Source organism: Oncorhynchus kisutch, linkage group LG9 (genome assembly GCF_002021735.2).
Source record: "Oncorhynchus kisutch isolate 150728-3 linkage group LG9, Okis_V2, whole genome shotgun sequence".
In the NCBI taxonomy this organism is placed as follows: domain Eukaryota; kingdom Metazoa; phylum Chordata; class Actinopteri; order Salmoniformes; family Salmonidae; genus Oncorhynchus; species Oncorhynchus kisutch.
In genome coordinates, this window is record NC_034182.2 from 2874042 (window position 1) to 2886321 (window position 12280).

The window sequence follows — 12280 nt, forward strand, 5'->3', positions numbered from 1 at the left end:
GACTGCGCAAAGCCTACCTTGTAGTCTACTACCTAAGGTGGGAGGACTTCGGAGGAGGGTACAGTATCGACTTACTCTACTTAAAGAAGAGATTGCACATAGAAGTGGAGGGTATGGGAGACTGAACTGCATCCATTAACCCAACATCACGGAGGGAATTCCCTGACAAAACCGCACTAAACGCAATTGGAGTGAATGGGAAAATACACCGTCGATGGGTAGATTGCCGGTATATCGCGTTATTGGACCTTAGTGATACACATATGCCAGTTTTCTCTTCGCCATCCAGAACCTTGATTTGGTGACTCATTCTTCGTTCGTTCATTTTCTGGATTTCGTTGCCTGCCCGGTGAGGAGAGTTATAACCTACATAATGAAGTTCAAGCCGAACCAGACCAGAACTTATGATGGCGAGGGCTTCAAGAAACGAGCGGCATGCTTGTGCTTCAAGAACGACCGTGAAGAAGAGGTATAAACGTTAACGTTAGATGGTTATATTTCTCATTGACAGTTCAGGGGACCGATGCTGTCCTGTCTTTAAACCAAACCACGGTTCTCGGCTATATTCTACACTTGTTAATATTTGATCTATAATTGCCTATTGTAATAGACTTAAATAGGTTTTCATTGTGGTTTTACCACTTCATTCATCAGAAAATGTCGATGTGCGGGGGGCTGTCTTGCGGTGTCTGAAAGAAATGCTTCAGCGGGTTTTTAAAACCTAATGATTAGAGATGTAGGCTTGATGTTAAACAAAAAAACACAGGAGTGTTATAGTCTATTTATACGCCTTTTATTGGCCTACGTTCCATGGCTTTAGTAATGCATCCTCAGTGGTGTTGTGTGACTGCCCGCGGCTATCCAGTTTGGGCTAGTTTGAGAGCAAAGCGAGGGGGGCGAGGCGCTCTGTTGCATGTTTCATTTGACGGGCGGGACATCAGTCCAGCCATTGCTACATTGTATGACGATACCACTGTACTAATGCATACGAGTTTAAATACTAGTAACAATATCACCGTTATCATTTTACACTTTATAATCTCTGCTGCCTCATAAAAATGAAATGAAAATGCGTTATTGATGAAGTGGCCATTTTGTAAGACATGGTTTCAGTATCCTAGGCTAAAACCAAAGGTAGCCTAGTGAAAAGTAGTCTCAATCAATGCTTTGTTTTATATTTCTGGTTTGAGAGAACATCTTTAACAAATTGCTGTAGTCCTAGACATATGCCTCGTAATAGTTTCTGTTTTTTAACGGGCTTCACCGTGATAGCCTACGCACCACCATGATGCAAGCGTTCAGTCTTTTAGCAAAATGGACAATCTACCCGAGTCAATTTCCCCGAAATTATAACAACATATAGGACTCGTTCCACACATTTTTTAAAAACATTTTATTTAATGGGAAGCAATTATTTCCATGAAATAGGCTATATTGTTGTGCATGTGTCATTTCAGTCAATATAGCATGCTCCAATTGTTTCTGCCTAGGCCTATTTAATTGTTTAAAGCCACAATTTATACAGATACGACTTAGACCTACTACCGTAACAAGTTAAATAGGCCCACTTTATCATAACTAAAATCTATGGACCTTTTCCATTGTTATGTGTTACTATTTAATTTCACGGTAAAGTCTACACCAGTTGTATTCTGCGCATGTGACAAATACAATTGGATTGATCTGATTTGTTGTCATAGGAGACTTAGTAAGCAAATTATGTCATTTTTCAGTGCATGAACTAAAGTCGAGAAGACTTAAGGTTGGTCATTAATGTAAAAGTTGCGATGCTTTTCATTCCTTACTGAGCCACAAGTCTTGTTTATGAACAGCTCCTACATTTGGATTTGTACTGTCTGATAGAAATCCACATCTGTATCAGACAGTTCAAGACACTGCAGCCTCTGACTTCCCTGCACCACTGTTATGCAATAAATAAGCTGCAGACTTTATCTGTCTGTCATGAAGAACTCTATCAGAGCACTCAAGTATTTGTACCACAGAGAGAGAGAGAGAGAGAGAGAGAGAGAGATATGGCCTGAAGGAGAAACTGTTCTCCCTTAAACTGCGGGAGCCTTGTTCTCTCCCTCATGTATAGCCGGTTCTATCAGGAACAAGGAATAGAGATATATCAGTTTGCTGTGTGTCGGTGTGTCCGTGCCATAGGCACATTGTCTTGTGGTAGAGCAGCTGGAAGGCTTTCTTACTGAGTTATATTAATGAGACTGCTCAATCTCAGTCTCAATGCTGCATCCCAATCTCCCCTTTGTTTTTTACTTGTGAAGTATCTATTAACATTAGTAATCACCTACACACACAATCTTGTTGCTGCCATTTCATATGTAATACTATAAAACAAGTAAACCTTTGTGTAATATGTTAGCTTGTTTTAATATTTAAGATACCTGTGGTGGAACAAATGGAGACCATCTTCAATCACCCACCTGTGTCTCTGGTCAAGGGTATTGTTAGGTCAAGAAATGCTTTGCCTGTGTCTGTTCAACTGTTATACTGAGCTGTTGTAATGTATAGAGCCCATCCCCAGGAACATCTTTACAGAGTTTGCTCTGGGACTGTCCAGCTACTCTGTCGTAATTGCATGAACTCGTTAAGCCTGAATAGGAGAAAAGCCTCTGTGGCTCCTGCGTGGCCGATACTGTCTTTGCCAATGACACCTCTTTGTGCCAATCCCATTCTGTTGAATCCCTGAAGGATTGTGGCCTATCTATATCTGAAGACCTTGTCTCAACCTGCTTTGGTCAGATCTCAGCAATCAAATCTCAGTCCCCTTTGTGGAGATGGAACAAAAATGTAGCTTCTCCTGGTTAATAGGAACTCTGTGTGATGTCAGAGACTTTGTTTAAGGAATGGAAAAGGAGAAAGAGGAACCCCCTGGGTCAGGTGTTCAGTGACAAGGTTTAAAGTCCATCAAGGGAAAACAGGAACATGACATCCCTCAGGGCCAGTGGGTGGGTCATTTGCCTCCAACAACAGTAGAGACTAGAAGAGTGTTCATGCCGGAGGGCAGGAGCGGTCTGTTAATAGGTGTCTCCCTGAGACTGTATTACAGTACATTGTCTTTTCAGTCCACTGTGTCGCTACAAGACTAAGGGTTTGTTGACACTTGGTAAAGTTGAAGTACGGTTTATTGTTGGTCTGGATGGACTAAAAGGTAGCCTATTACTAGGCAAATGATGTTGCCCTACTTGTATATTGCTAGATAGGAGTTAAAGCTCTATTGAATGTGTGTGGTCTGGAATTGGCATATAGTTGGGCTTTGTTTTCTTATATCGACTAGGCTGAAAGTAGGTGTATTTGGTGTAAAACAAGGGGCAGCAAACTTCCGTATATTGACTTCATACGTCTATTTTGGTTATGACTAACCACTCTCCTAATGCATTAAAATACTCCTGTCTAAAACGTCAAACCTCCGTAGGCTGGCATGTGGGAGACTGGTTTATTTGACAGCCACAGTGTTGCTCCTCCGAGAAAGTCGGTGTTTATTTCCTCCCTGAGATTCCTGGCCCGTTTAGCAGGCTTACAAAACACACTGGAATCTCGCTGGGAGATGCTGCTCTATTCCCTTTGCCCCCCCCCCCCTCCATCTGCACCTGACCTTTGACCTATCTAATATGTTGGTGTGGCGTTTTGCCCGTCGCTGTGTTTTCTGTGGGACATACCTTGTTAGCCTAAGCTCTTGACATACATGACATGAACAATGTTTTGTATATTGCATGAATTTGTATGAGGTGCTGACAAGCTTTATGTCTTTCCTGGAATTAGTTAAATTCGTAACATTTCATATCCAACCACATTTTGAGCAAGAAATAGAATAGATAGGACTTAAAAGTGGAGCAAAAATAACACTGGCAGCATGTAGTCTAGCTAGATTTGTATTGTAAACTCCACGGTAGACACTGTCAAACATAGTGACATCCCTGATCTGCTTAAAGCCTTGCCCCCAAAAACATATTTGCAAAAGGCCCACAGCGGTGCCCCACCCCCATATATAAACACAGACAGTACCCCCCCAACACACACACACACACTTGTGTACACACACGTACACTCACATTCTGAAGCACTAGCAGTCTGTTATAAATAGGTTAGTAGGTTCATTCTATCTCCATGGTTTATGGCTTTATAATGTAGGGTACTAAGCAGACAGTCTGGTCTACCCCGCTGCTTCAGTTGGATCCCCTCATCTGTATGTGGTGCACGTAAATATAGCTATCCACCCCACTCCCTGTCCACCCTCCATCCCCTCTTAGCCCGGGACGAGCCAGATGAGATGTCGGCTCAGTTAAGGTCCAGGAACATGACGTGGTGACCCAGAGTGGAAGGGTGACACGTGCCGTATCCACTGTGTGGCCTCTCTTGACCACTTGACTTGTCACTACCTGGCTCCAAGCTCGGACCACAACAAGTCTGCTCCAGCAATCCCACAATCCCATTAGAGCAGCACAGAGGAGTGTCAAAGCCAAGCTGCTAGCTGATGTTACATGGCTGTCAGGCTGACAGACTGGTCCCGTATAGAGGGGTCTGGATGGGGAAAATATGGAAGGTGAAAGCCACACAAGCTGCTTCTGACGCTGCATCACTGTCATATGTCGTATTCGACTGACTTGAGTTGGATGTTTCCTCAGCATGGTGAGAGACATCTGAGCAACTATGAGCCCCATAGGTCATGAGTGTGTGTGTGTATTGCATCATGAAAATGCAGATACATGCTCATTCAATCTGTACAGATCGTTGTACATGGCAGACTGTGGTGTAATTTAAGCTCAGGCACCTGCTTCGATGTGCCCAAAAAGGACCTGATCTGGGTCAATCGATCAGCCAAGGTGGAGCAGAGGGCCCTGTGGTGGAGCAGAGGGCCCTGTGGTGGAGCTGGACTCACAGAGCTATTGTGTTTTCTCTTCCAGGTGTTGCTGGTGAGCAGCAGTCGGCACCCGGACCAGTGGATTGTCCCAGGTGGAGGGATGGAGCCGGAGGAGGAGCCCTGTGGTGCAGCGGTCAGAGAGGTGTTTGAAGAGGTGAGTTCACCTGTCATCATCATCATCATATAAAGGAAATATCCAACCATTTTGAATGTTATATTGTTTTTGTGCATCTCTGAGTGATGTTGTATCAATTCCCGGGGTCATTTCATGTTTTCATATGATGCAAAACCTTTGCAGATACACATCAAAATTAAAGAATGACCTGGGAGTCGATAGAGCATCGCTCAGAGATGCACAAAAACAATATCACATTCAGAATGATTGGATCTTTACTTTAATCCAATCAATCATCACCATAATCATCAGTGATGATGAAATTGAAAAGAATCACAAAGTGGGTGTGTAACTAATAGCTATATGCACGCACAAAACACACATTGATCTGATGGTCATTCATTGATTTGTCTGAACATGCCTTTTAGCGATGGGTGAGACTATTGTAATGTGTTAGTTGTAAACTCTGGCTTCAAGTCATGTAGTGATCATGTCATCTATATGAGTATCAATCTCTGGCCCCTGATTGGTCATTTAAAGGCAACATGCAGGAATGTCTGTAGGCCCGAAATATTCTCATATACACTATGAGATAGATAGAGACACCCTCTATAATTCACCACTGCCTTGTGGCATGAGACTGATCTTGTCGATCTCCTGGGATGTCTCAATGGCACTTCACATCATGTTTTCTCCGAAGTGGCTTCACAGCTAAAGGGTTCAGCTCTGAGAGACTTGATGTATGCAAGGATTGTGGGTGACGGGAACTCTCTTATGACATGACAGAATTGGGAGGTACATTTTGTTGGGTCCAAGGTGGGTTTGTATAGAAAGGGGTCAGAAGGATTTGGTTTGGGTAGTGACTGAGGAGCTTGTGGTATTCCAAAGGTCCAGCTGGTGGGAAACCTGACGTACTTGGCTCCCTGCTGGATTCCAGCACATTCACAGGTCCTAAAGCCTGTCCAGTGGACATGGGCAGATACTTTGTGAAGCTTGATAAAGGGGAAGGAAGGGGAATGGGGGGGTTGGTCATGTGTCTTTTTGGAAACAGTAACCTCTCAGATTTTGACCTCTAAATATACAGCAGGACTGGGTGGGTTCGTGTTGTGATATTCAATCACATCTCTCTCTCTCTCACACACACACACACACTTCACATCTTAACACACACACACACATCACATCTTAACACACACTCCTAACTCGTCAAAGGTTTTCATACTAAAACTCCCACACAGTATTGTCAAGAATTGGGATTTCTCTACTTTCCTATTTAATCTAACACAAGTGTTTTGGTTCGTCAAATTGCCATAGGCCCAATACGGTCATCTCACATCCCTCTAATGCCTCTCTTCTCTCTCCCACCAGGCAGGAGTGAAAGGCAAGTTGGGACGTCTCCTAGGTGTGTTTGAGGTAAGGTGTGACTCTGGGCTGACAGTAATTATAAGACAGTTACATTTTTACTCCCTGAAAAACTGTCATTGCTCTCTTGTGTAAATTGTCACATGAATGAAATTCAAGAATAGAAAATGATTGAGTGGATTTGGTTGATGCCTAGTCAAGGGTTGATAAACTACCCTAAAGCATGTGCACCCTCTGAAAGCAGCTGTTTTTTCTTGAGGTGCCACAGGTAGAGGCTATTCCAACCTGAATTTTCAAATGTAGTTTTCTTTTTAACTTTACAGCAGAATCAAGACCGAAAGCACCGAACTTACGTTTACGTATTGACCGTGACGGAGACATTGGAAGCATGGGAGGACTCGGTCAACATAGGTGAGTTTATGGTCACATGACATCAGGACTTCAATGTCTAGTATAATAATCAGTTTTTCCAGGAAGGATGTTGCCAGTATCAACAGACTAAATAATGAAATCCCACTCACTGACTAAAAGGCTTGGGATTGCAGAAAACAAGCAACAAACAAGTTCAATATTTTTCCAATAATATCCGGCTTCACCTAATCTAAAGTTTGGAGTCATAACACATCATTTCCAAAGTGGCTGATTAAGACTCAACTTATGCTGCTAACAGCTAAATCACACCAGCCTGCTGGCTTTGGAGAGGTGGACTGAAATAGCTGGTCAAAGGTAGAGTAAAATATGAACTTGCAGGTCATCTATCCCAGGCCTTCCCAAACAGACCGTGACTCACCACTGACTGCACTGAACAATGTGACCTGACCTCTGAAATCCATTAATCATCCTTTAGACTTCATCAGTCTTTTTCCTGAGTGGCTGGAGCTTTCAGTCCTTATAGATCTTACAATAGGCAGTATATCAGTCTCAAGTCTTTCTTTTGTTTTTGTTTACTGACTTAACCACGCCAATATTTGTTACTTTGCACTAATAATCCTCATTCCCGTTAATACACAGGATTACCAAACATGGACTACAACTTGTTCCTCAAAAAGAATGTTGTGAAAGTATGCCACTGTGATGGATCTTTCCTTTAAATGAGCTCATGTCTATGGCCTCATCTTCACGCAATAACACTGTATCTGTTGTTAGAGATAATCAATGTATTCTGATAACATCTATTCTGGAAACATGTATTCAAAATGGCTATTAGCACCCGTCACAAGACTTTTGGTAGGCTGAAATTAATAGGGGCATTTTTTATTTTTTTATACCTTTATTTAACCAGGCAAGTCAGTTAAGAACACATTCTTATTTTCAATGACGGCCTGGGAACAGTGGGTTAACTGCCTGTTCAGGGGTAGAATGACAGATTTGTACCTTGTCAGCTCGGGGGTTTGAACTCGCAACCTTCCGGTTACTAGTCCAACGCTCTAACCACTAGGCTATGCTGCCGCCCCTAGATGACAAACGTTGGATGTGTTTGCAGATTGGTAAGGGGATACCTGAATATTTTATTGACAGTGACACATGGGGTTGATCCAGACCCCATATCTTTGTGAGAAGATCCCCACCCCTCAAAGGGCAAATGTCACACTAAGTTCATGTGGAAAACCCCAGTAGTTCTGACTGGTTATTGGGACTGTATTAAAAACATGCTCTGGAACTTTGGCGACTAGCAAGTATTAAGCGCTTTGGGCCAGTAACCAAAAGGTCTCTGGTTCAAATCATTTTTATGAAACGCTTAACAATATTCAATTTCAAAATGACAATGCCGCCTTCAGGTGGTTGGTGTATAACATCCACTACTTGCCCCCCCTGGTGGTCAATAGAAGGAGTAATTCACACTTGGTCTCTGTCTCCCCCTGCAGGTCGTAAACGTGAGTGGTTCACAGTGGATGAAGCCATTAAAGTCCTGCAGCACCACAAGCCGGACCACGCTGAGTACTTGAAGCGGCTTCATCTCAGCTGCTCTCCAACTAATGGGAACTCCCTGCTCCCCAGCCAGCCCCCTAATGACAACTTCCCCCGTTACGGCCCCCCCACCACAGGATCTGTTCTGGGCCCCTCGCGCAGATAGGACTGGCCCCTTCCCACACCTATGAACGATCTTCTACCTGTACAGATACACTGAAAACTGACATTTTGCATGAATATACGAATCCTCAGAGTCACGGCTCACGCCACATGTATGTAAATGACTGTATACTTGGACAAAAACCAAAGCCATACTTGGAACTGTGTCTGGATGATTCAGTTAAGGAATGCCTTTCAGTAACGTCTTTAAGAATGTTCTATTGGGGTCAATTGTATTATTATTTTCTTCCATAATTAAGAACATCACACAACATGGCTGCCACAGAAAATGGGTAATTGGCTGACAATAGGATGGAAAATGACAGTGTCATTGGACCTCGGGAGCTGGAGCAGTGTTGACAACAAAGAGATGCTACCTCAGTTGGACGAGCACTGGAAGGATGTCTTAGCACGGTGTCAGATTCCCTTTGGCTGGTGTTTAACCTGTACAAACAAACTACAGCTCAAAAATATGACTGTTTACCTGCTTCAAGTAGTACCATACTGTGTGGGCAGAAGACAAGGGCTCACTATTGTCCCTCCCCGTTCACCTCAGTAATTGGTTTCAAGTTTAGTTGTAAAAACAACACATTTTGTATTTCTTATAGGGAGCATTTCACATTTAATTGCCTTTAATTGTGTTGCCTTGATTGTCATCAGTTTTTTTTCTCCATCTATCATCATCATAAATAACAATAATTTGATATACTAATTGAATTATTAACGCCCGCCCCATATATGACCTGGCCATAAGAGTCTCTTTACTAGTTGAAGGCAGGCCCTCTTTAATATAATATCTACATTTCATTCAATTGCCACAAATGATGTCTCCTCAGTGCTGAGATAATGTACCTTAATCCACAGTTGAGCATCTTGTCTGACCACTGAATGAGCATGGAACCCCCCCACACAGGGGACCTGTAAATACTCTGCTGCAGAGAAGTGTAGAGTTGTGTGTCTGGTTAACAGAAATGCAACCATATGAATTTTTCTCCTCCATATTTGCGATTGTTTTTCGATTGATGTAAAATGTAGTGAAGGTAAAAAATGTCCTCCTTTCAGTTCCACCTGAGAACAGAGATGAGATGACATGGAACAACGAATAGGGAAGTAGTCTGAAAGAGAAAGGGAATGGATGGAAATGAGTGCTTTCCGTGTTAGATTCATGGTGGGGTGACACTGATGGTTAGGCTGAACATGGAAATGTTCTTACGATGGACATGGATGTGATATATTATAGTTGAGAACACACTTGTAAATTGTAGTGCTTTACTGGAGATTACACAAACATAAGTAGTTTCACTTTTTAATCTTATCACTCAACCACTATCTCACCCAGACTCCCAGCATTCATTTTATCACAAGAATACCCCTCTGATGCAGACATTGTCAAATACATACCAGTATGTCAACTTTCAAATACTTGAGGTATTGTAGGGTGGGCGGAGTTTGTACTTTTGGGATTATTCCACTGGTTCCATTTTACTAGGCAAGCTAAATCAAGAGTGCTGTATTTTCCATGTGTACTTGACCAGGGTCTGCCATTGTGGATAATACTTGTTTTAATTTGTGCTCATGCTTGATCAAAGCAGTTTTTTGGGAGGGAGTGTTTAGGGGCCAGTAAATAACCGAAGAAAGGGTTAAACAGATGAAGGTGGGATCTATTGTGAGTTTGATATTGACCCTTCTTAAAATCTGTTGCATGTAAAGATTTCACCGGCCTGTCTGATTGGACAGTCATCTGGCTGGTCCAGTCTTTCTATAAAACCTGTCATTGGATAATGTCAGCCACTTGGTCAGACTACATGTGTTGTTTGTTGCATACATTGTGTCTATGTGACAAATACATATCGATCCTGTGCCAAATGACAAATGTTTGATATAATTTGCCAGGCAGAATGATAAAGTCAAAATCGACTTACTCTATCCATGTCTAATACATGATAATATTTGGTGTATTTGGTAATGTTCTAAGGATTTAAAAAAATACATGGTTATTCATGAAACTATCACCTTTAACTTTCTTTATGGATATAACAATTGATGGAGATTGGATTGATGCATATTGGTACACTACATTCAGGAAGGAAAGTAAGGACATTAATGCTATTTGTTCTGAATTGCGAGGACCTTTTTTAAAATTTATTGCGGGGAAAAAGTGGCAAATGTACAGCAGCTGTAGTTTTATTTTGAATGAATTACCCCCATGGTCCCTTATTACTGACACTAAACAGTCCCTGTATAATGAATGGGTGGGGGACTGCTGTGAATGTGTGCTGATCAACTTAGTTCCAGGCACTCTCTCACTAGGGTGTCTTGAAGCACTCACTAGTTTATCAATGCAAACAGAATTTCCTTTATGATCATATGAACAGTGAAATTGGATCAAGTGGATTGAAGACTATTCTGTTTGGAATAATAATGAATTAAAAGGGAATTACTTGACTCTAGCCTGTCTGTAATGTCTGTACTGAATCTACTCATTTTGCTCAGTGTTTCTCCAGTCTTTTGGTACATTGTTGGTGCATGTTTGTGTGAGGGTGGTGTTAGTGGGTGGGTCAGGTGTTTGTTTTCCAATAAAAAGACAGCATAGAACAGGAAGTCCACAAGGATGCTGCATGGAAACGGACACAAGATGACTGCTCCAGGGCACTTAGGAGGGGTGCATGAGACATACTGGCCTTCAATATTTTTAAGGTTGTTGAAAAAATGATAGGCTGCAGCCCAATGAAATGAAAATTAAGTAAAAAAAAAAAACTATTTATAAAGCCCTTTTTACATCAGACATCACATTGTGCTTTATAGTAAGGTGTCTGCTCATGTAACTACCATGTACACTGAGGAAAAATATAAACAAAACATGTACAGTCGTGGCCAAAAGTTGAGAATGACAAAAATATTAATTTTCACAAAGTCTGCTGCCTCAGTTTGTATGATGGCAATTTGCATATACTGTTATGAAGAGTGATCAGATGAATTGCAATGAATTGCAAACTCCCTCTTTGCCATGCAAATAAACTGAATCCCCCAAAAACATTTCCACTGCATTTCAGCCCTGCCACAAAAGACCAGCTGACATCATGTTAGTGATTCTCTCGTTAACACAAGTGTGAGGTTTGATGAGGACAAGGCTAGAGATCCCTCTGTCATGCTGATTGAGTTTGAATAACAAACGGGAAGCTCTAAAAGCAGGGTGGTGCTTGGAATCATTGTTCTTCCTCTATCAACCATGGTTACCTGCAAGGAAACATATACCACCATCATTGCTTTGCACAAAAAAAGCTTCACAGGCAAGGATATTGCTGCCAGCAAGATTGCACCTAAATCAACCATTTATCGGATCATCAAGAACTTCAAGGAGAGCGGTTCAACTGTTGTGAAGAAGGCTTCAGGACGCCCAAGAAAGTCCAGCAAGCGCCAGGACTGTCTCCTAAAGTTGGTTCAGCTGTGGGATCGGGGCACCACCAGTACAGAGCTTGCTCAGGAATGGCAGCAGGCAGGTGTGAGTGCATTTGCACGCACAGTGAGGCAAACACTTTTGGAGGATGGCCTGGTGTCAAGAAGGGCAGCAAAGAAGACACTTCTCTCCAGGAAAAACATTAGGGACAGACATATTCTGCAAAAGGTACAGGGATTGGATTGCTGAGGACTGGGGTAAAGTAATTTTCTCTGATGAATCCCCTTTCCGATTGTTTGGGGCATCCGGAAAAAAGCTTGTCCGGAGAAGACAAGGTGAGCGCTACCATCAGTCCTGTGTCATGCCAACAGTAAAGCATCCTGAGACCGTTCATGTGTGGGGTTGCTTCTCAGCCAAGGGAGTGGGCTCACTCACAATTTTGCCTAAGAACACA

At 42.4% G+C, this 12280-nt stretch overlaps 1 protein-coding gene across 1 annotated transcript; it reads left to right on the forward strand.

The window, feature by feature from the left end:
* On the forward strand, window positions 1–10879 carry LOC109886680 (diphosphoinositol polyphosphate phosphohydrolase 3-beta-like). Its single transcript, XM_031831507.1, has 5 exons — window positions 1–469; window positions 4926–5036; window positions 6366–6410; window positions 6683–6770; window positions 8225–10879. Exons 1-5 carry the CDS (start codon window positions 374–376, stop codon window positions 8431–8433), a joined length of 549 nt encoding a protein of 182 aa, XP_031687367.1. The 5' UTR covers window positions 1–373; the 3' UTR covers window positions 8434–10879.
* The last annotated feature ends 1401 nt before the right edge of the window (window positions 10880–12280 follow it).

Bases quoted from the DNA above. Each gene is read 5' to 3' on its own strand.
- LOC109886680 (XM_031831507.1), top strand. From the start codon at position 374: ATGAAGTTCAAGCCGAACCAGACCAGAACTTATGATGGCGAGGGCTTC. The intron at 470-4,925 runs GTATAAACGTTA...TTTCTCTTCCAG, and splicing joins AGAACGACCGTGAAGAAGAG to GTGTTGCTGGTGAGCAGCAG. The intron at 6,411-6,682 runs GTAAGGTGTGAC...TTAACTTTACAG, and splicing joins GTCTCCTAGGTGTGTTTGAG to CAGAATCAAGACCGAAAGCA.